General features: G+C 44.8%; 2 protein-coding genes across 4 annotated transcripts in view; both read left to right on the top strand.

The window, feature by feature from the left end:
* Positions 1-6,116, top strand: part of epg5 (ectopic P-granules autophagy protein 5 homolog (C. elegans)) — a 40,830-nt gene extending 34,714 nt beyond the window's left edge. For all 3 annotated transcript variants that reach the window (XM_080739493.1, XM_080739494.1, XM_080739492.1), the window contains exons 41-46: positions 1,689-1,833; positions 1,927-2,169; positions 2,326-2,539; positions 3,054-3,272; positions 4,164-4,278; positions 4,375-6,116. In XM_080739493.1, the coding sequence (XP_080595619.1) occupies positions 1,689-1,833; positions 1,927-2,169; positions 2,326-2,539; positions 3,054-3,272; positions 4,164-4,278; positions 4,375-4,557 (1,119 nt within the window). In that variant the 3' untranslated portion in view covers positions 4,558-6,116. The remainder of the gene's footprint in view (positions 1-1,688; positions 1,834-1,926; positions 2,170-2,325; positions 2,540-3,053; positions 3,273-4,163; positions 4,279-4,374) is intronic.
* Positions 6,117-10,266: 4,150 nt separating this feature from the next.
* Positions 10,267-22,098, top strand: dnajb5 (DnaJ heat shock protein family (Hsp40) member B5). Its single transcript, XM_080738994.1, has 5 exons — positions 10,267-10,327; positions 10,982-11,102; positions 12,629-12,908; positions 13,943-14,625; positions 21,818-22,098. The coding sequence occupies exons 3-5, from the start codon at positions 12,698-12,700 to the stop codon at positions 22,049-22,051; spliced, it is 1,128 nt and encodes a 375-aa protein (XP_080595120.1). The 5' UTR covers positions 10,267-10,327; positions 10,982-11,102; positions 12,629-12,697; the 3' UTR covers positions 22,052-22,098.
* Positions 22,099-23,834: the final 1,736 nt, after the last annotated feature.

Here is a 23,834-nt window from a genome sequence, read left to right as displayed (position 1 = left end):
ACAAAGTTAAATGTATGTAATGCGGCGTGAACGATCCGAACGGGGCGACACGAACGGTCATCGGTATTTTTTCCAGCTGGAAAAATCCAGATTTCATCAGTCTCTGTTCAGCTGTCTGTAATGTACTGTACAAGAATAACGAGCGAAATGGCAGAACAAAGTTGAACCTTTAACTCTGACCTCTGCCGTTGTGTTATTACTCTGGACTGATTTACATACAGGAAAAACAATATTTACCCTGTGTGCAATCACAATCTTATTACATGATTTATGTAATCTTCCTTGTGCCAGGATAAATATGGCATAGTCAGAATTATTACCCCATTATTGTCTACGTGTTTCACCCATCTGCTCACATAATAAATAGAGATCTTGACATCCTTTATAGACACCACAAAAACTTGTCAAAGCATTGTTAGCTTGTAGATCGGTTATTTTAGCTGAATGTTTTCTCCCAGGATAGGGACACTCATGTAGTTAAACAAACGATAGTCAGGGAGTACTGGAGCCTCAGTAACGGGTAGAAGAACCATATACAGACATAACAGCCTCACACCACTTCCTCATGCTCCCCAGCCTGGTCATGCGTTGGCTGTGTGGTGGCATTCCATTCCTCGGCCAGGATTCGTCACTGGTCAGCCAACTTGGTTGCTTTTGTTAGGCTACTCTTAACACATACAGCACGACCAAGCTGCCTATCGGGTGCCAATTGAAACAACAACATAACACATTGCTTGAATTTGGCAGGGCAATTTGGCACATTTCACTTGGGATCTCCCACATAATCAGCTGTGCAGCTCATCCCACACATGTATGATCATTATCCATGGGACATAAACATCAGACATTGACATTTTATCATATTTGTGTTTATAAAAAGAGCAATAGAAAACAACAAAGAAAAGGTTGTAATATAAAAGCCACTGTGACCATGGTGGTGGATCGCTGCATGGATCTGACCAGCTGATGCTTCGAAGAGTTGAAGGGTGTAGATGGCATTGATACTGTAATTGTCTATAGAATACAGGATATTTTGTCACAACATAGTAGTAGTAGAAAGGTATTTTGAACTAAATGCAAAATTGCAGGAAATCTAGTTAGGCGTACTTGGACGTGGTCTATATGGGGAGTTGCATGATCCAAGCAATCCAAGAAAAAGGTTTTGATTGTACGAAATAATGTTCAACAGTTATTGGTCAAACGGTAATGCACCGTGTTATCGTACCACAATGAGACCGATTTGAAACATTTGGGGTGATGTGTGTCTTCCTTGTCCTACTGGGAGTATGCATGCAGAGTTTGACACCAGTCGGTCCAGCTGTGTCCCAAGATTAGCTGTACACAGTCACGCAGACACACACAGGCAGGTGCAAAAACATAATCAGCCTCCTGGCTTGTTAGCCTTGCGGAGTTCAAAATGACACACAAAAGAATCATTAAATGCATTTACATAAAGGAGAGTGTGCACTTTGCGATATCATGCAAGGTACAATTATAATGACAAGCAAACAATGTGCCTGTTGAATTACACGGTGCATCCAAAATAATTAGGTGCAGAAGCCTTAATGTGTGTGTGTGTGTGTGTGTGTGTGTGTGTGTGTGTGTGTGTGTGTGTGTGTGTGTGTGTGTGTGTGCGTGTGCGTGTGCGCGCGTGTGCGTGTGTGTGTGTGTGTACGCATGCGTGTCAGGAGGAGACATTGAAGGCTGCAGCGTGTGTGCGTTGGTGTGTACAGTCCCTGATCACTCTGGAGCAGGGAGGCAGCATCACGCTTGGGAACCTGGAGAACCAGCTGGAGGCTTTGCTGGAGAGCGTCATTACATTCAACCCGCCTGGTGAGCTGCATCATTCCTCATCCACATCAATGTGTCATCAGCCGTCAGCCAGCCATCCATGGTGTTTTCAACCTCTTCTCTCTCTGTGTGTAGAAACGGGTCTGGAGCAGAGGCACATGGCGTTCTGCGGTCTGTTCAGTGACGTCTTGGCGTTACTGAATGGAGTGGGCGTGTCCACGGGAGAAGCCCTCGCAGCTCACGTGATCGTGTGGCTGGACAGGAAGGGGAGGGGGTTCCCCATCCTGCCGCTCCTCACCGCCTGCTCCCGTTGTTTGGCCTCCGTACGACACATGACGCGCATCATGGAGGCATGCATCACCGCTTACTTCAACCACGGTAACTAACTACTGCCAACTGTAATATCAATATAAATATTTAAAAGGTTATTATTGATCATACGTTTATGTCAGGGGTCTTCAACAGGGGGTCCGGGGCTTTCATTTAGGATAGCTTTACACTACTACAATGTCTTTCTTTCTTGTACGTGTGCAGCAGAGGAGGAGTCTGCAGGTTGGGGTCCTGTGCTGGTGTCCCTTCAGGTGCCCGAGTTGACAGCAGATGACTTCCTGTCTGAGAGCCAGTCAGGAGGAAGCTTCCTGACACTGTATGCCTTCATCCTGCAGCGTCTCAACACAGAACACACAGCAGCCAATGACAGGAGAACACTGGCTCTCCTCAACTCATGGACCAATCAGGCCTTTCCCAGGTATTTCTCATACAACAAGGGTCTTCAACAGGGGGTCCTCAGAGTTACTACAGGGGGTCCTCCAAATCTTTGTGTGATAGAAACTTTTTTCTCCTTTTTTATATTAACCACTTGATTATTCTGAGAACTTTAGCCAAAAATAGCAGATCTACACTGCAAGGCGTTGTGAGCTTGTAGATCGGCTATTTTCTGCAAAGATGTTTGGTGTAGAGGGTAAAAAGAGCACAGAGTGAAATGTCAAGTTATGTATTGACCGTTCAAGTGGTTAAATATGTATCTGAAAACACAAATTGACATGAATCCAAAATACAATGATGATTGTGCTGTCAAACAATGAAACTATATGGAATCTATGAAAAGGTTGTGGGGGTCCCCGCTTCATCTCTCTCTCAACTATGGCCTGAAAACGTTGAAGACCCCTGTGTATTAATTGTATGACCTGTCTGAAGGGCTTACACCTGTTGTGTGTGCTGTTATAGAATGTTTTGTCTCTAATGGTTTGTTGTGTCTCCAGTGGTCCAGGTGATGAAGCCAAGCTGTTTCTGTGGTGGCACAAAGCTCTAAACCTGTCAGTGGAGCAGCTGCAACCCCAGGCAGGCCAGGTGGAGGTTGCAGGGGTAGCGTTGGGTCTGTTACGACTGCAAACCAGGCTCTCTCAGCTGGGAGAGGAGAGACTTAATTCTGGGCTGCTGGGAGCCATTGGCCTTGGGAAGAGGTCACCTGTTTCAAATAGGTAAAGTGACAGACACTTCTAGAAGACTATAAGCCATATACCATGGGTCTGGGACCCCTAGGGGGTCCTCAGAGTTACTACAGGGGGTCTTCCAAATCGTTGTGTGATAGAGGCCTTTTTTTATATATACTGTATATATTTACCACTTGAACCCTAGTGTCCATATTCTGAGAACTTTATCCAAAAAGAGCAGATCTACAAGCTCACAATGCCTTGCAGCACGAGGCGTGGTGAGCTTGTAGATCAGCTATTTTCGGCAAAGAGGTCTGGTGTAGAGGAGAAAAAGAGCAGACTAAGTAAAAGATCAAGTGGTTAAATATCTGAAAACACAAATTGACATGAATCCAAAATACACTGATGATTGTGCTGTCAAACAATTAAACTAATCTCAGCACGGTCCATTATATCTCCCCTTTAATAATACCAAATTGTATTGTGTTTTATATCATTACCTCGTTGTAAAGGTGACAAATCAACGATAACAATGATATCAAAGACAATAGCATTTGGCATAATTAAAGGGGGTTATAATGGACCGAATGTTGGCAAATTTTGGGTCGGCGCTACCCACAAGTTTGGCTGTGGTGCTCATTCCACGAATGCCCGATGCTTACAAAATGTATCTCGTTGTAAAGGTGACGAATTAACGATAAAAATTATATAAAACACAATTCAACACAATGGTATTATTAAAGGGGAGATATAATGGACCGAAGTTTCCTTTCTTTTTGTGCTGAGTTTATATGGAATCTATGAAAAGGTTGTGGGGGTCCCTGCTTCATCTCTCTCTCAACTAAGGGGTCCTTGGCCTGAAAATGTTGAAGACAACTGCTGTATGGAACTGGCTATTGATACGGTCTATTCACATGCCATGTCAATTTACATTTACAGGTTCAGAGTGGTGGTGCGTTGTCTGGCCGCCTTCCTTTCGGTCCAGGTGCCAACAGAGACTGAGATTCGTCTGCAACCCACCACTGACCTGCAGCTCTCTGCTAAGGCACAGCAAGTATGTTAACTACTCACGTGGTGTTTATTGTACCCATATTGTTTCCTTGTGTAATTAGGTTCTAATAACAACTTTGTATGCTCTTTGTGTGTGGAGGTGTTGGGAGCATTGGAGGCCATGGCCAGCAGTAAGCAGTATGCTGACCTGGAAGACTCAGTGAACAAGGCTGTTCAATTCATCCGCTACCCAGGACACAGTCTGAGAGATGGACCCAGACTCCTGGCCCTGCTAGCCAACCTCCTGTACCCTGACCTCAGATACCTCCACATTATCCGCTAACACTTGAGCACAATCCACTGGTGCCGCAAGCTGTCAGCTATCAGACCCTGACATTAATGCTCGACCCTGGGTGGATGTTGTGGCAATGGCCAAAATCACATATTTTCAACTGGAAAGATTGAGCCTTTTAAGGCGTGGCTCTGTAAGAGTCTACAAATGGGTCCCGTGACTCGGTCTGTGTGTGTCCAGGCCTAATCTTGGAAACCGCTTGACCAATCAGAACCAAATTGTCATTTGTCATTGTCGAGTGACACAAGGGTTGTGCGAAGAAATTACCGTTCAGTATGTCCGCTGGAATGACAATGAAAATCTGCTCCATCGTAAAAGATTCTATGCTGCAAGGAGACGATTCCCGTTTTCAGCACTGCATCTGGATTTTATAAATATCTAGCTCTACAGTAGCTATATGTTATCAGCTATATCCACAAGAACTTAAGTCTCGTGTTGCCAGATGTCAAGAGATCACGCCTACCAATCATCTGGGGACTTCTAAATGCTAGAACAGCATTGAGAACAATCGCTAACAAACCTACGTCTACTGCTTTGAGAACCAATCATGTCACTGAGCCAATTGTCCACCCCCCTTTTTCAGCTCTAATTGTTTCCTCACAGTTTTAACAATGAAAGCTGGGAGATTGTCTTCAATCTATTATAGAGTGAAGCTCTTAGAGACTGACGTGAGTATGTTGACCTGATGCTGCACAGCTACAGAACGTATCAGCTACCGAACATTCAATTATCAGACTGACTCAATCATAGATTTTGCTCTTCGGTGAATTAGACAGAGATCGAAGAACATGTTTTATAATATTAATGTGTTTTTATGACCGCCTCCCTGCACTTTTCCCACTCATGTTTTATGCCTTGTTGCTTTACTGTACATCTGTTGCCTATTGGTTTTTAATGCACTCTGTTCTTGACAGAGATGTTTCGTTGTTGAATGAAGTAGAATTCATTTCTGAAAAATGTGTTGTGGTTTGAGGATCTTCATGTAGAATCCAGTTGGAGAACTTGAAGGGGTCCACATCCACAAGCTCCCTGGAAGAGGAATTTCATGGAGATCTGACCCAGTTGAATACAGCTGAAGTTCTATGTGCCTGGTGTGTGGAACAGCTTCTGGACTTCTGATACAGTAGATCTAAAATGTCTAAATCATTGCCAAGATCTAATTTAGTTACAAGTACAGTACATTATGTAGTAATGGCCAGGTTCTACCTGGTATAATATGCATAGCTACAGTACATATCATACCTGCCTGTATATCTTGGTTGCAATTTGCCAGTTACACGTACAGTATCTATGGCCAAAAGTGCTTTTAGGTTGTTTTTCTTTGCCAAAGAGGTCTTCAATTTTCTTCCACCTCATTATTCTGGAAACCATAATTTTTGTCACTTTCTGTAAGGCATAAAAGCTATTATGATCATTATGAAAGAGTATATGCACTGGTACGTTTTTATGTATGTATTTTTATGCACTATGGCATTGCAGTTCCTCTTAATGCACAACTTAATAAATTTGCTCAAACTATCGGATGAATAAAGCAGCAGGGATGAAGTTGAGTCTGTAAATGGAATTGGAATACTTATTAACACATCACACATTTGTAGTTGATCCATAAAGGCTATAGTGACTATTAGTGAGACATTTGAAAATAAAACGTGTTTATCCATATCATGAAGTCATGATATTCTCCAAGACGGCTGTCACATTCTCAGTCTCTTGTTAATTGCACCATATCTGCCAATCTGTGCAGTGTGCAACCTTAAGGATAATCGCATACAGCCTTTTTTTAACAGGCTGAAGTCGGTGCTATGTTGTGACTGTGTTAATGCCATAAGCATTTCTGTCTGAGTCAGTGACCAGGAATGGGTCTCTCCAGGGACAGCTTTTAGAAGATGATAGTGATAGTCCACAGAGTCTGACTGCACAGAACAGACCACAGTGTCTGACTGCACAGAACAGACGATTCATTTCAGTACAAGGAAGGATATCTCTCATGGCTGATATTTAGGAACCAGATTACACTTCTGGACTAATATGCTTAATACTTATATAATACTTATACTTATTTCAAGTATCAAGTCAGTTTTATGGTACTACTGTGTGCAGCCCAGGACTACTCCTTCAGGTGTAGTGCATTAGGGTACTTAAAGAATGGATCTAGAGAGTGATGCCTCATTTAACTGTTTACCCACTTCACTACATCAAAAATTGAATTTATTTTGATAGCCAACCTACAAGCTCACAATGCAGCATTTTGGAACGTTTTGTAAATCGTTGATCAACGATTTACAAAAACCTTTTGTGTGCCTATAATGACATGCCAATATTGGGATGCCAGTGTTAAAGTGATTAATAGGCATTCTCGCTGCCTCATTCTCTCACGTATCTGAATATGTGTGTGTATGAAGTGAATAAGGTTGCTCAGGAGAGGGAACACTGGAAATCTCTATTGGAACTGTTACCGCTGTGACCCAGTTATATAAGCGGTTGAAGATGGATGGATGGATGGGAGTGGCCGCTGGCCTACTGGTCCAGGCGCATACCACCTAGGCATTGCCAGTTCAATTCCCGATCCGGACGACCCTTCCCGCTTGTCACTCCCTGTCTCTCCCCCCATTTTCTGTCAGTCTACTGTCCTATCAATAAATGCATAAAAGCCCAAAAAACAAATCTTTATAAAAAGAAGATGAATGGATGGATGGATGGTTTTAGAGTTAGTTTTAGGGTAAAGGATATGGATTTTGAGGTTGGAGTTAACTGGTTAAGTTAAAGGGGGAAGGGGGGTGTTGGAGAAGGATGGACATCGGACAATAATGAAAACTGTATGAAGGGCAACCGAGGTGAGGAGGATCCTTTGAGTGCAGCTCTGTGTTTGTAGGTGTGTGCACGTTGGCGCTCGCGTGCACGTGTCCTCATCTGCCACTCGGTCTGTCTGGATCTCAGACTCGCCGGCAACAATGGTCACTATGGTTACAGCATGCGTAGCGTTGAGCGAGGTGATGGAGGACGTTGTGTTTTTTCTGAAGCTGTGTGAGACGGATAGCACATGCTGTCATCTCTTCCTCCTCCTCACACTTTTAAATGCCCTGCAGGTGGACTCGTGAAGCCCGTCTGTTGTCCTCCACCATGAACTCTGCCTTCTGTTCTTGCGTTCTGCACGGCAGGCAGTGGGCGACACACTGTACCAGTCCACATCATATTGTTTGTGCTTTGCTTCAAGCATTAGCACTTGAGTGTTTTTTATGATACATTTTATAAGATACATTTTATACTTGCTGTTGTACATCCAGATACCCAACGTGGAAGGCCAGTTGACTTACTGTACATACAGTATTAGTAGACCTAAGTATAGTTTCACTATTGACTAGTGAGTCTATATCCATTAAAACATTGATGTAATAGATGTACAGTATATGAATACTGTGATACTGTTCACTTGTGATAGACTGTACATTTATACTTAAATATTTATTGATAGAACACATTATGTTCATTCATTCATTCCTGTGCACATGCTTATCTTGATTTGGCTCTTGACTGCTCTTACCTGTACCCTGTATCTGTTTCACCCTTACTGCAATGACTCCTGAATGTTATTCATATCATATCCTTTACCCTTTGCCCAGGGTAAAGGATATGGATTTTGAGGTTAGAGTTAACTGGTTATATTGCCTAACAGATAATATTCTCACACATTATCTGATAATACTGTGCACATTTGCCAGATGCACGTGGCTGGCGGCGGGGTTGCCCGTCACAGCAGATAAAAGGCCACAGCAGACTTGCTGTCTGGCGGATTCTCCTGTTGTCATGGAAACCAGCAGTGGGTCAGAAACGGTTGTTCCTGGAGAGTTCCAGCACAGCATGTGCAGCAACTCCACTCCCACTGTCTCACACTGATCACCATTGGCAATTAGGATGAAGACATAAAACAAACAAAGCCCCCTGCTCCCACAACCAGATGGTGATCTGTGCGTTGACTTTCACATGCATCCCACCCAAAATACCCATGACGTACGTGTGTGTGTGACGTGTGTGTGTGTGTGTGTGTGTGTGTGTGTGTGTGTGTGTGTGTGTGTGTGTGTGTGTGTGTGTGTGTGTGTGTGTGTGTGTGTGTGTGTGTGTGTGTGTGTGCGCGCGCGCGCGTGCGTGCGTGCGTGTGTGTGAGATTCAGTTACATAGCCCAGCCCTCTGAACCAAGAGCCTAATTAGTCATGAATGTCTAATTCATTAATATATGTATTCATAATGAATACAGATTAACACCAATATTACATTCCAGGTTATCCAGTTTACCTGTTTGTGGGATTCTTGCATTTGTATGGGTTTTACTTGTTCTCATGTGGTATGTATGTTATGTACAGTATCTGTCACAGACTTGGGCTGAGTGAGGGATGTTCCTGTTTGAATAGCACTGAACAGCTGCTCCTATGAGACAGCTGCACTTACCACAAATCCCATGTTGCCAAAAGACATACTCAGCTGGACACAAAGGCATGTCCTCACTCTGCCACATTGTCCAGAGATAACTGATGTGAATATAGGGCCCAGTGTGAGTACATGTGCTACTTCAGTTTACCTGTAGCTCAGTCGTTAGTGTATTACTGTGACTAAATAGGTGTGTGTGTGTGTGTGTGTGTGTGTGTGTGTGTGTGTGTGTGTGTGTGTGTGTGTGTGTGTGTGTGTGTGTGTGTGTGTGTGTGTGTGTGCGTGCGTGCGTGCGTGCGTGCGTGCGTGCGTGCGAGTGAGAGTGACTAATCTTGTGTCAGACTCCTCAATATAGATTAGATAACCACTTTTCTTGCACCTCCCACCACTATGCCTCACCATCACAGGAGAGAGGAATGACTCAAAATTAAGCTCTTTTTTATACCCTCCTCAGGCTCCTCCCCTTCTCACTCAGTCACTCTCTCTCTCTCTCTCTCTCTCTCTCTCTCTCACACACACACGCACGCGCACGCGCACACACACACACACACACACGTGCACAAATGCAGAGGACAATTTCTAATGTGGAAATGTAGGCTACAAGCAATATAATGTAAGGTGCCCTGGCCAAGCATAAATGCAGCCTGTTCTGTAGGCTACATCACTCTATGAGAACACAAGAAGCAACACAAGAAGAACAGTGGATATAGTTCAGGAATTAAAGGAGTAGTTCACTCCCAAAATGACTTTTTCTGACCCAAATGCATTTAGGTCCCCATCCGACATCAATGGGGCTAAAATTACTATAACTGAATTTTTGTCTTAGGAATGCCACGAATGTGTGTGTGTGTGTGTGTGTGTGTGTGTGTGTGTGTGTGTGTGTGTGTGATAACCCCCGCCCACACGCACACGCACACACACACACGCACAACCCCCGCACACACGCGCACGCACACACACACACACACACACACACACACACACACACGTGTTAGACGTGTATGATAGCCTACTATTCCGTTCTCTCCCCTTCTCCAAATATGTCTGTGTTTTTCTCAGGGCGAACTGTAGTAGACTGACAACAAACAACTATCATTTGGAAGACATTTGTCGATCGATCAGAAAGATCAAAAATAATTGTATTAATCCACAACCTTGATACTCCACGAGGGGGCTGGTTTATGCAACCAACATTCTGCAAACTTTGAAGCTGAGGACTAGGAACTGGTTGCACCCTGGCTCAGCTGGCTGGGTGGAGGGCGGCTGGGTGGGTCTTTTTCTCACTACATTGCAGTCGGACCAGCAGCGAACATCGGTGCGATCTGGAGACATAAGCTCGGTACGTCCCGGTGTACTCCCGGTCTATCTTATTCTAAACACGACAGACAGACAGTCTGCAGGTAACAGAGATAAATAGGATATAAACTGTTGATAAATTTGAGCTGCGCTGGGGGAACCAAATGTTAAGCATGTGTGTCTGCTTATAGCATTGGTTCTCAAAGTGGGGTCCGGGGACCCCCAGGGGTTCTTGAGGGAGTTCCAGGGGGTCCCCAGCTAAATTATAGTGAGGAACCAAATGGACCATTAGGGGTGTGTAACTCAGAGTGTAGACCTACAAATGGAACCAAATGGACACGATATAACCAAATATAAATTAGGGATCTCAGAGATATAGTCTAATAGCCTACCATTAAATGGTGGTCTGTAGCCTAAATGCATGTCAAACTGGGGGTCTTTGAACTTATAATGGTTCAGAAAATGCTTCTCTTAGGACTCTATTGAATATGGCTAGCTGGCATGTCTTTTCAAATGGGGGTCCGCGGGATCAATTTGGGGATCCTTGGCATGAAAATGTTGGAGATCCAGAACCACTTGATCATAGGTCCAGTGCAGGCCAGGCCAGAGTTACTTGTCACAGTTGTCACATGCAGCTAAAGTTTGAGGTGTTACAGTTCAGTATAAACCGTCAGTGTTTGATCATCCGCTATTTCAGAGCCGGTGATGTGCCCGGCTTCGTGACGTCATTCAATAAGGCTCCGGTGCAGGTGTTGTGTGAGCCAGAGACCAGCCGGGACCATGCCGTTCTGACACTGCCTTTATACATCACCATTCTGGTAGGATCTGGTTTTATTCCGTTTAATTTGTGCCTTCATTCCGTAAACTAGCTGTAGAGAATTATCCCAATAGACTGAGTGTGTTCCTTGCCTGACTCCACTCATTGTCACTGTATGGTTTTTGCTATCAGCGCTATTTCAATGTGTTTGTGTTCCATGCCTATTGAGAAGATGCGGTAGGCAAGACTATTCTCATTGGCTACTAATAGGCAACATATATTTGTATCTTTATAATGTTATCGATCTGATACGTCTATTAAATGGCTACTTATATTTCGGTCGCCTTTTGTGTTTGCCAATTGGATTAGATGTTCCACACAATCCACAGCATTGCGGTGTGTGATATAAAGGCTTGTGGCTGACGATAAGAGAGCCTATGAAGGCATTTTCAGCGTGCAGCTTGTCTGTCTGTCTGTCTGTCTCAACGGCACATTGCTTGTTTGAACAGCAGGGCTTCTGCTTAACCATTACTAAAATTAGTCCATTTAAAATTAGAATTGAGGACCGAGGGGTTTTAAACACACAGCCTGCTATGAATGAAGGAACTTAGAACGTATAAAGTAGAAGCCTTTTGATAGATAGCATAATCAGGTGAAGGGAATTCCACCACTGACCGTTTTTCTTTTGTACTATAACAGTAGCATAGCAACGTAATATATTCCTATAGCAACAGCCAGAAGAAATGGCAGACTAGATTCCCTCTAAAGTGGTCCCCGCTTTAATATGCCTTTGTCTCCCACGTAATGTGCATCACTGTCCAGCTTATTGCTAAAAGCCATTAACTGCTCTGTTGAGTAGCCTACCTGTGAAGCTCTAGTAGTTTGCATGTGCCCAGCCTGTGTGCACACTGCACAGTACAATCCTCAGTGATAATTTAACCCCAAGAGTGTAAAATGGATCCAAAAGGGCCCTTATTATGAATACTGAGGATTTTACTTTCACTCCCCAAAGACTACTAAACCTCTGTGTCTCTGTAGTGGCTTTATGACAGCACAGGTGTTCGCGTGAACATAGTGGCTCAAACAGTCCATTGCTGGGATGATGGGGGTCCTTCAAATCCTTTTAGCTTTGCTCCTGGAGAGCGAGTCCCCATGGGGGTGCACTACCCTCTGCAGGGCTCGCTGGTCCCAAGAGGAGCTTTTCCCCATACGAAATGGTGATAGCCCCAATCAGAATGCAATGTGTATAGCGCAGTGGTTCTCAAAGTGGGGTCCAGGGACCCCCAGGGGTGCCAGGGGGTTCACAGAAAAATATAGCATCAAAACCAGTTTAACAACTTTAACTCTAAATACATTGGCTATTTGAAAATAGACAATCTTTTAATAGCACACATCTTGTATGGCGGTCTCTGCCACTGGCACAAAATATTTTCTGATAGATGCCAGAGGCCAAATATATTAATTTTTGGGGGTCCTTGACATGAAAAAGTCTGAGAACCACTGGTATAGCTGAGTAGATACTGTTAATGAACTATAATTACAAGTAATACAGGTCAGGACTCTAATCAAGTATTGTCTCCCCATCAGTGAGTGTGGCCTGATTCAGGGGATCCCAGTTATCCCAGTCGTCCCAGTCCGGAGAGCGTGTGCACAGTGATGGGGAAGGACTACTACAAGACCCTGGGTATTCCCAAGGGTTCCAATGAGGACGAGATCAAGAAGGCCTACAGACGCATGGCGCTCCGCTTCCACCCTGACAAAAACAAAGATCCCAACGCAGAGGAGAAGTTCAAGGAGATTGCGGAAGCCTACGAGGTCCTCAGTGACCCCAAGAAGAGGGTAATCTATGACCAGCTGGGAGAGGAAGGTGAGTGGAATTGTACATGGACAGATTCTCTGTGTGTGTGTGTTTGTGTGTGTGTGTGTGTGTGTGCGTGCGTGCGTGCGTGCGTGCTGATCTCTCTGGTTCTCTATGAATTTAATTGGCAGAATCAGAGTATAAATGTAATCGTACAGCACGCTATGTATAATGGCGTCGCTCGCTGAAAATAACTGATCTTAAAGTGCAAAACGCAGTGAGCGGCACCGTCGTCCGAAAAAATGCGACTGTAGATCCGAGAGCTTTCAAAGTGAAGCCTTGTTGGTCAGTAGTTAGTTGCGCTGGATTAAGATGTAATAGAAATAGCTCAGTAACTGTGCCTAATATGATGAAGGAAGGCAAGCAGCTGACTCTCGCTCCTCTGAGAGAAATGGCTCAAGTAATGCTCTCCTCTTCCTATTTCTTTCTTTCTGCCTTTGTGCATGTTGTCTTGAGAGTCCAGTCCATCGTGATTGTTAATGTCACTAACACTTAGCAGACCCGGAGCCCATATATGTGCATCCCACATTTTAGCGCTCTACTCCAGCAGCGTGGGTGTGTTGATAGACAGACAGGCCTAAAATCATAACGTGGTGGGAGATATGAATAGCAGCGACTGACGTAGTTTGTGTGGGTGTATGTATGCGTAGGTGCGTGTGTGTGTGCTGTACAGTGTGGTACTCAGACTTATCAGTTCCTCCAGCGAGAGCTCTCCTCTGACCCATCCCGCTGTGGGAATACTCTCGCCCACGTTGGGTCCACTGACCTCCCAGCCAAAGCCCACGCTCTCCGTCTCTTTGCTCAAAAAAGGCATTTCTAACCCAAACTTATGTCTGTGTTTGAGTTCCTTTTTTCTTTTTTCTTTTTACCTGTACCTGTCTTACCAATGAGGTGGGTCCAAAGAATCCTACCTGTCTAAGTAGGGCAGTAACATTGAATTGAATTGAATTGAATTGAATTGAATTGAATTGAATTGAATTGAATTGAATTGAATTGAATTGAACTGAATTGAATTGAATTGAGGTCTCATGTTGCTCTTTCAGGCTTGAAGGCGGGAGGAAGCAGCAGCTCTTCCGGTCCTGCAGGCAGCTCGACGTACCACTACACCTTCCATGGAGACCCCCACGCCACGTTTGCCTCCTTCTTCGGGGGCTCCAACCCCTTTGACATGTTCTTCGGCTCCAACCGTAACCACAGCCGCACCAACGGCTTCTCCTCCTTCCACAACAACGACCACAGCAGCGACGTGGATCACGACGCCGACATGGAGGACATGGACGACCACTTCGCCCACTTCGGTCGGCAGTTCGGCTTCCACCACGGCGGCGTGAACGGTTTCCCGGGGGAGGGGCGGCGGAGGCGCGGAGCCGGGGGCGGCCACTCGGAGCGTCTGGGGGCCAGCCACAAGCAGCAGGACCCGCCGGTGGTCCACGAGCTGAAGGTCTCGCTGGAGGAGATCTTCCATGGCTGCACCAAGCGCATGAAGATCACCCGCCGCAGGCTCAATCCTGACGGCAGGAGCATGAGGACGGAGGACAAGATCCTCAACATCGTCATCAAGAAGGGCTGGAAGGAAGGGACCAAGATCACCTTCCCCAAGGAAGGGGACGAAACCCCGGAGAACATTCCCGCTGACATAGCGTTTGTGTTGAAAGACAAAGGACATGCCCACTTTAAGAGAGACGCCTCCAATATCATCTATAACTGCAAGATCAGTCTGAAAGAGGTGGGTGAATCCGCCCGCCCTTATTCTATCTCTCTCTCTATCTATCTATCTATCTATCTATCTATCTGTCTATCTGTCTGTCTGTCTGTCTGTCTGTCTGTCTGTCTGTCTGTCTATCTGTCTATCTGTCTATCTATCTATCTATCTGTCTGTCTATCTGTCTGTCTGTCTGTCTGTCTGTCTGTCTGTCTGTCTGTCTGTCTGTCTGTCTGTCTGTCTGTCTATCTATCTATATATCTATCTATCTATCTGTCTGTCTATCTGTCTATCTACAGTACATACCTACCTAACTACCCACCCTGTTGTGCAGCAGTGGAATTCAGTGAAGATAGCCAAAGGCAGGCCTATCACCTGTAGTATCGTTTTAATCTTTACTAAGTGGAATATCATATAAAATGTCTGTGTCTGTGTGTGTTTGCCCTGCTGTCGTGCAGGAGGATCATTGAGGAGCAGTAAATTCGCTCTGTCACTGCAGTGTGAGTGAGCCAGCAGGAATGTGGTGTCCCTGTGTGACCGGCACAGAAGCACAGTCCTTCTCTCACTCTTAACCCTGCTAATCCATATGTATGTTTAAGTATATGCAGTATTTACACTAAACGGTACCTACATGTTCATGTATCAGTGTGTGCCGTAAATACACTGTGTACACCAGTAAGGCTCCCTAATCGGGAGATAAGCGACCGTAGGTCACTTATCTCCACAAATAGGGCAAAAATGTGTTTTGCCAAAATCTTCCTGATCCATGTTGATGACATGAGTGTAGACATACTGTGTAGTGATTTTCGTGATTTTAGGGCAAAATCTGTAGGAGCAGTGTCCAAAAATGTGTTTTTAAAAATGGGCCTGGAGGTGGCGCTATATGGGAGAGATTCATGTTGATGGGATGAGTGTAGACATACTGTGTACCGATTTGCGTGATTTTAGGGCAAAAATTGTAGGAGCAGTGTCCAAAAATGTGTTTTGCAAGAATCGGCCTTGTGCGCTGCAGTGGCAGGGGGTCCTCCACTGGGGGCGCCACCACTTTTGCATCCGTTCTGGAGCACCAGGAGTCGGTGGTCCCCGGGAATTCCCCGTGAGCAGCCCCGTTGGGGTGGTCATTTGGTCATGTTTGCGCATTTGGTCATTTTTTACATCTGGGGGTCCCCCAGGGACCTGGGGGTCCCTGGAGCTCCGGGGGTCCTTGGAGGTTGTAGTTTGGCAGCCAAGGAACGTGTGTGCAAAATTTGGCATGGATCGGGGCAACGGTTGCGGAGATATAAGCAGGGAAAAAGTGTGACGTGTGAGGTGTGACAGACAGACTGACAGACAGACGGAGGGACGGACGGACGGACAGACGGAGTTACTTACACTTTGTGCAGGGTTTGATAGTAAATGCGACCTACGGTCGCAATAACGTACGTTATCAGTAGCTATCGGGTGGAAACCTTGTATGTCCAAAACTGTTCCTTTTGACTATTATTAAACAAAACTAAGATTGACATTTGAAACAACAAACCTACTTGTACCTAGATGTTAATGTACCAGTAAGACTATCTCCACAAATAGGGCAAAAATGTGTTTTGCCAAAATCTTCCTGATCCATGTTGATGACATGAGTGTAGACATACTGTGTAGTGATTTTCGTGATTTTAGGGCAAAATCTGTAGGAGCAGTGTCCAAAAATGTGTTTTTAAAAATCGGCCTGGAGGTGGCGCTATATGGGAGAGATTCATGTTGATGGGATGAGTGTAGACATACTGTGTACCGATTTGCGTGTTTTTAGGGCAAAAATTGTAGGAGCAGTGTCCAAAAATGTGTTTTGCAAGAATCCGCCTCATGGTGGCGCTAGAAGAGGGCCATGTGAGAAATGAGGGGTGGGGTCTCCGCGCCGGCAAGGCGGACGAATAGGTACCGGCCCCGGCTGTCCCGGTCGCTCCTAGCCGGAGTTACGGCATTTTATGTGAGCTGCAGTGTAGGGGGTCCTCCACTGGGGGCGCCACCACTTTTGCATCCATTCTGGAGCACCAGGAGTGGGTGGTCCCCGGGAATTCCCCGTGAGCAGCCCCGTTGGGATGGTCATTTGGTCAGTTTAGCACATTTGGTCATTTTTTACATCTGGGGGTCCCCCAGGGACCTGGGGGTCCCTGGAGCTCCGGGGGTCCTTGGAGGTTGTAGTTTGGCAGGTAAGGAACGTGTGTGCAAAATTTGGCATGGATCGGGGCAACGGTTGCGGAGATATGAGCAGGGCAAGAGTGTGACGTGTGAGGTGTGACAGACAGACGGAGGGAGTTACACTTTGTGGTGGTTTCTACAGTAAGTAGCGACCTACGGTCGCAATAATTTTGTACTGTATACAGTACACCTACCTACAATAGTAAATGTACTGTATCAGTGTGTGTACACCTAGCTTCATGTATCAATAATACACACCTACAGTACCATCTGACAGAACACATTCACACGCAGAAGCATGGATGCACATGCTGGTGTTGATCATACATATTAGGCTATATACAGCACATGTACTTGTATGCTCAAGCATGCGAGCGCACACACACACACACACACACACACACACACACACACACACACACACACACACACACACACACACACACACACACACATTCAAAGATGGATTGTTATGTGAAGGTGGCAACAGTTTGGGCTGCTATTAGTGTGACTGGCAGGGCATTTAATTAGCTCATGCTATGGGGGCAGTAGGCCCAGTCCAGCTCTGGTCTGTCTGTGAAATTAAACTAATTCTAATGGTGCTGCCAGTCATATGCCTGTGCTTCTCGTGCTCTGGTTGAGTGGTTTGAAGAACAGTTTGTGCTTCTACAGTCTGGGTTTCTTAATGTTGTGAAAGCAGCCACAACTAGAAAAGGTCCTCCGGGCTGTGGCAGGTGTGGGTTGTAGCCGGCGGGATGCAAGGTTTGGAAGCTGCGGGAGGAAATTTCTATGACATAGGGTTAAACTTTTCACATTCGTGGTACCCATTATGAGCAAAAGTGAAAGCGGTTTTGGAAGTACCCTCTATAGAGCCCTCTCACCATTCGTTTGCAATAGAGTACCGAAGTCCTGACGTCAAACCCAAGCCCCCAAGCTTTTTCCCATAAAATCCCATAGATGAATTTTGAATTACATAATATAAGAACTGTGCTGAACAGGGTTTGTCGATATTGTCAGTGAGGTGGGTGGCTCTGTTTTGTCTATGATATCTACAGTCTGTGATACAGTCTGTGTTTGGAGAGAATTGACCACTGGGCGGTACCCAGAGGTAGCGTAGGAAAACTGTTCCCGCTTCCTTCGATATTTGTGTTATTATTTTGTTTGTTTGATGAAAATAATTCCACACAGATTCCACACATACAGGTATTATATGATGTCACTGTAGCTAAAAGAATCATTCCAGCTGTGTCTGAGATACAGACACATGTCATGGTGGACAGTGGACACACAAACACATTCGTGGACACACACAGACGAATGAACAGGGGTGAAAACATTGTCATCGACTCCCAGTCTGTCGACTTGGCGAAGACAATAAATACACAAAACTGTGTAGACAATAGAGACAGTCCTGTTAATGGAAATAAACTGCTGCGTAGACACATTAAACAGGAGTTTCAGTATTCGATTAAACCTGCACAGTAATTGGGCTTGCACTGCAGAATTTTCCTTCAATACTTTGTCATACGACCACGTTGCTCACCGAAAATAGCAAATGTTCAACTGCACTAGAGAAGTATAAATTAGAGGTTATGCTCTCGCAGTTCCAACATAAGAGACTTAATTTGGATGCAGCAGAGAGAGGGAAGGGAGAAGGCAGAGAGGGGGAGAGGGGGGGTGTGTGAGGGAAGTGGGTCAGATGAATCGGTATCCAAAGCAAATAAAAGCTTGTGTTCCACTGAGACACTCAGCTCTGCTTCCAGGAGCTCTTAGGTGTGATACCCTAACTGGATGTTTAACGCTGCAGTAAAAAAACAGTACATGTGTCCCTATTCTGAGGCAAACATTTTGATGCATTGTGAACTTGTTGATCGGCTATTTCCGGCGAAGAGATTTGATGTAGAGGGGAAAAAGAGCAGACCAAGTAAAGCCAACTCAGGTCAAGTTTACTAAGTATATACTTAGGCCTCTATACTTCACGCAAATGATAAAAGATGAGCCATTCTTGGAACCAATGCCTTATGATTGCTCCTTGTTGGCTAGTGTTGTTTGGTGCTCGTGGTGTGGGACTTTCCCTTCTAGAGGAGTTTGTTTTTCTGGGAGACGTGTCTGAGAGCATGGAAATACTGCCAAGACGTTAGGACTGAGTGTACCAATTTGCACATATTATGCAGTTGTAGTAGTAGCTACAGTATATAACTTAGCATGACTTACTATCAACTAAACTACGTCTATAGGATAACAGTTACTGGTACCATATCAAAGAAAACATCTTTGCAGTGTGATGTTATTGAGGATAGGCGGTGCTACTTTCTCCTGTCACAACTCCTTTCTCTCCTGTTGGAGCAGCGGAGGCCCTGTCACAGTTTTGTGCTAACTGTAACTGCTGAGCTCTAAGAGCTTAATGGACGACACTTCACAACTGCACCTCTGATATCATTTAGGCTGGCAAACATATGCTATGTCATCTGATTAACTCCAGTCATATAGACAGTTTGTAATTTTTTAGTTTTCAGGGATTTGTCGAGTGAGGGTTGTGTTACTCAATCTCTATAATCGATGCATGCCAGGATTGGACCTCAAAATCAGAGGCATCACTTTAATTTGTAAGAATCATGTTTCTTTCAAGGTGGGCTTTAAAATATTATCTCACGATAACAGGGGAGTGGGAATATGACAGTTGAGGCACTGGCTAAGCTAGTGTCATATTGACTGATTGAAGAGTTTATTAGCAGTTTGCAATAGAAAAAAGTACAGTTTCATGACAGCACAAATCACTGGTACAAGGTCAACTAAAAGGAGATCCTAGTAAGCTTTACGGCTTATTTACACAGGAACCACTTTATGTATCTCATAGAACATTGAAAGACAGACAGAGAGAACATAGTACTTTCATAGTCAGTGATTGTCAGTGATAGTCAGTGATTGACTTGTCGTTGATCGACGTGTGTGTGTGTGTGTGTGTGTGTGTGTGTGTGTGTGTGTGTGTATGTGTGTGTGTGTGCACGTGTGCGGGCGTGCGTGTATGCATGTGTGCAGCGCGCGCGATTGTGTGCATGCTCGTATGCGTGCATGCTTCCTAGAGCTTTATTGTCTGATCTGAGGCTTATTCAATCAGCGGGTCCTCAGATCAGCTGGCACTGTGTGTCGAGTGCCATAGCAACCACTGTGTGTGCCACTGGACTGGACTTATGATAGTGAATGGAACCATGTTCATAACGGGGAGATGAGTCAATCATCAACATACCAGTCATGGGCTTGCTATAGGAATCCTTTCTGGAAAAAAAGTGAACACACTTAAGCCCTATTTCAAACAATAAAATAGCTGGTCGCAATGCATTGTGAGTTTATTGATCTGCTAATGTCGCATTTAAAAAAACAAAATTTCAATGTTCGGCTAGAATGACAAAATAGAGACGGCAGGTTTTAAGTGGCTAATGAATGTATGATTGAAGACAAGAAAACACATGTCTATAATGTGTCACATGTCACATGTACAGTAGATGGATCGGTGCGAACTGAGATGCGCTCAGCCTCAGTTACATTCTAAAATCGGATTAATGTTAAAAGAATCACAGGGGATGGAAGACTGGCAGTTGCCCTCCCCTTGGACCCCAATTGACGCTCCTGTGCTACAGTATAGGTCAAATACCCACCATGTACTGTAGATGTGCATAATATAGTATGAAAGGAGTGTGACATCACGGTTGGAAACGTTGCTGTCTATTCTGTGAGGCAGCTGCTCTACCAGGCTGAACCAGAAACACTCCATATGTCCACCCCTATATGTTGACATATTAACCCACTTAATGAGACCAGGAAAATAATGGATAAGAGGCCCCAAAATGACACTGATTGGGTCTTCAATTTCACATCAAAACAAAGCAATGCTACTTACTCTCTGGCTTTCTCAATCGAGTAAGGAGACGTATGTATTATACAATCCGTAAAGACACACTTCTCAGATTCACTTTGAACGACATTGAGATTCAACCACACTGCCAGTGTGGTGTGAATGGGTTCGACGCCGCTCCAACTCGAAGTCGAACCCCCGTTTTGCTTATCGAATATATACTCCCTTGGTAAATGAAGACCACCAAAAAATAATCTCTGCTGAGAATATTCATCAGAAACTTTATTCACATATATTTGTTGATTCAGACAGCTGTGTCTACCCAAGGCAAATCTAGTGCAGTTTTCTTGCCGGATGAGTCTGTGAACTCCAGATAACCACAGCTCCCCCAGCCTGAAGTTTAAGTTCTCTCTTTACGCTTTGACAGGATTCAATGGGCTCAGAGATAAGGCCCAGTATGTGTGAACGTGTGTGTGTGTGTGTGTGTGTGTGTGTGTGTGTGTGTGGGTGTGTGTGTGGGTGTGGGTGTGTGTGTGGGTGTGGGTGTGGGTGTGGGTGTGTGTGTGTGTGTGTGTGTGTGTGTGTGTGTGTGTGTGTGTGTGCTGTGCTCCCCACCTTCTGCCCTAGACCGTCTGACAAGCCCTCCAACTATTTACGACCTCAGCTGAATCCTTACTTCATTAGCTCTAGCTATGAGTCCACGGCTAAAATTAGTCCCAGTGCACTCTGCAACCCCCAACTCATACTCAGACATTCACACACACACACACACACACACACACACACACACACACACACACACCAGCGTCCAAAACCGGAAAAGTTTTCCAGTGCTGAAGTAGCTGGCATTGCTGTCCTGCTCTCTGGGAATTGAGCCCCTGCCAAGTCATGTTTCCCGATGTTCCATAATGCAAAATGTGTGCTCTGTAGACCAAAAAACACTTATGGTCTGATTTATCATGTGGGGGCTGTGTAGTTTGAATGATACCGTGAAAGGCAGCAAAAAAGTAAGTGATGTTGAAGATCTTTGGTTGGTCATGGAAACATGAAGTCAACTACCTTGGCATGTAGTTTATACTAAAGATGTTTCTCTTCTCTTCTCTTCTCTTCTCTTCTCTTCTCTTCTCTTCTCTTCTCTTCTCTTCTCTTCTCTTCTCTTCTCTTCTCTTCTCTTTCCTCCCTTCCCAGGCATTGTGTGGCTGTACTGTTAGCATTCCCACATTGGAAAACCGTGTGATATCGCTCCCGTGTCACGAGATCATCAAGCCAGGGACGGTAAAGCGTGTACGAGGGGAAGGCCTGCCATTACCCAAGAGCCCAACGCAGCGTGGTGACCTCATCGTAGAGTTTTCCATTCGTTTTCCTGACAGGATCCCCCCTCAGTCCAGGGAGATTATTAGACAACACCTGCCCCAATCTTAGGGAGACTTGATCCCTCCCTCCCCCCCCCCCCCACAACACAAACACACACACACACACACACACACACACACACACACACACACCCACACACACAAACCCTCCAGACTCAGCACGGCCCTTCGTCCACTGCCAAACATACAGAATACACAACAGATAATCTTTCTTTCAACAGCCGTGATGTTTTGTTTTATTTGACCATATTTAATTAATTTTACTTCAAGTTGCCACTTCAAAATCCCCAGCATTGTTTTTATTCCTTGTGGTTTTAAACAGACACTAATATATACAGGGACTTTTCTAGAGGGAGAGTGAAGTGCCAAGACAAACTGCAGTATTGGGATATTGTTTGTGTTTATTTTGTGTACGCACCGAGACAGTAACACCGAGGATGAACTCGGCCTACTTTTGGCTTTTACCGGGACTTCTTTTCTTAACTCTCTCTTTTTTTTATGGTTTTATATGCCGTCCAGCTGACCCGGCTTTTGTCTTTTTGTGATACAATGAACGAAGCATCCGATATTTACAAAAAGAAAAGATTTTCTGGGATTTTCTTTTCCGAAGGAAGTTTCAAATGGGATTATTTGCTTTGACCTTGAGTGTAGAACCGACAGCAGTTTCAGTGTGTCTGTCAGTTCAGTTTGAATTTAAAACTGCCTGTTTGCTTAGAGCTGGACAGAGCCTCATGCATGACCTCTGCCATCCAACAGTTTTGTAATCTATATACTGTATCGCCACAAGTCAGAACCACAGTCCAACAGCTGTATTACAATGGGTGCTACAGTAGGTGAATTGCACCAGAAGTCCCAGGCTATAAAATTATGTATCTTGTTGTTTCTTATGCTGCTTTGGAAGATCTGAGGTTGACAATCACATAATGGCACAGTAAGCCAAGCGAATAGAGTAGTCCTTCTGACGTCACTCCACTATCCCTGGGCCACCAAAGTATCTTTCCTATTGAAAATACCATAGGTTCATCTTAATTCATTCATTAAGCTGTCACTGCCAGGTTTTTGTTTTTACCCCGAAAAGAAAAATTATCATCCGTGCTTTAGTTATGGTCCGTAGAAAAATACTTGTTTTGACCAAAAACGCAATCTGGAAGATAAATCTGAAATTCATTACATCGATGTGGACAGCAAGAAGGATGGATCATGGGAATTTGAGTCTTTGCATAACTCCCGGTTGCTGGAGATCGCTGTCTATCGCTCTAGTAAATATAGCCTACGCCCTAAACAAATCAGCCTGGCGATTCTGTCAGGTATGTGACTCTGTCGTTTATGATATTGAGTTGCATTTAATAACGTCTTTGTTTGGAGAAAATGTATTTATTTTCGTAGTACTTTTTCACTGTCAGTTGGAGCTTTTTATGCATATGAATGAATTTGCTGGGTTGATTTGTTTATGTTTAATGCACAGTTCTTATTTGCCATAATTATGCTATTGAGACCCTATGGTATTTTCAATAGAAAAAAACTGTGACCCAGGGGGATAGCGGCCTCTAGTGGCAGTGATGTCAGACTTCATTTCTCTATACAATATCCACATGGGTGCTTTCACCTTGAGCTCTGGTTAGTCTGAATTACCAGCCTCACTATCTGAGGGACTTTTAAGTGCCTTAGCCTGGTTTTTCGCACACTTTACACACACACACACACACGCTCATTCACTCACGCATACACAGACACACACACACACACACACACACACAGGCACGCAAACACGCACACACGTGTGTGTGTGTGTGTGTGTGTGTGTGTGTGTGCGCGCGCGCACACAGCTTCAC

The sequence above is a fragment of the Nannobrachium achirus genome (assembly GCF_963921795.1).
Source record: "Nannobrachium achirus genome assembly, chromosome: 12".
Taxonomy (NCBI): Eukaryota; Metazoa; Chordata; class Actinopteri; order Myctophiformes; family Myctophidae; genus Nannobrachium; species Nannobrachium achirus.
Note: the sequence above shows the minus strand (reverse complement) of the source record. Positions and strands in the feature narration are given on the sequence as shown.

What these genes read in the sequence shown, in the direction of transcription:
- dnajb5 (XM_080738994.1), top strand. Translation starts at nt 12,698, where the DNA reads ATGGGGAAGGACTACTACAAGACCCTGGGTATTCCCAAGGGTTCCAAT. An exon ending in TGACCAGCTGGGAGAGGAAG is followed by an intron (nt 12,909 to 13,942) that starts GTGAGTGGAATT and finishes TTGCTCTTTCAG; the next exon opens with GCTTGAAGGCGGGAGGAAGC. An exon ending in GCAAGATCAGTCTGAAAGAG is followed by an intron (nt 14,626 to 21,817) that starts GTGGGTGAATCC and finishes CTCCCTTCCCAG; the next exon opens with GCATTGTGTGGCTGTACTGT.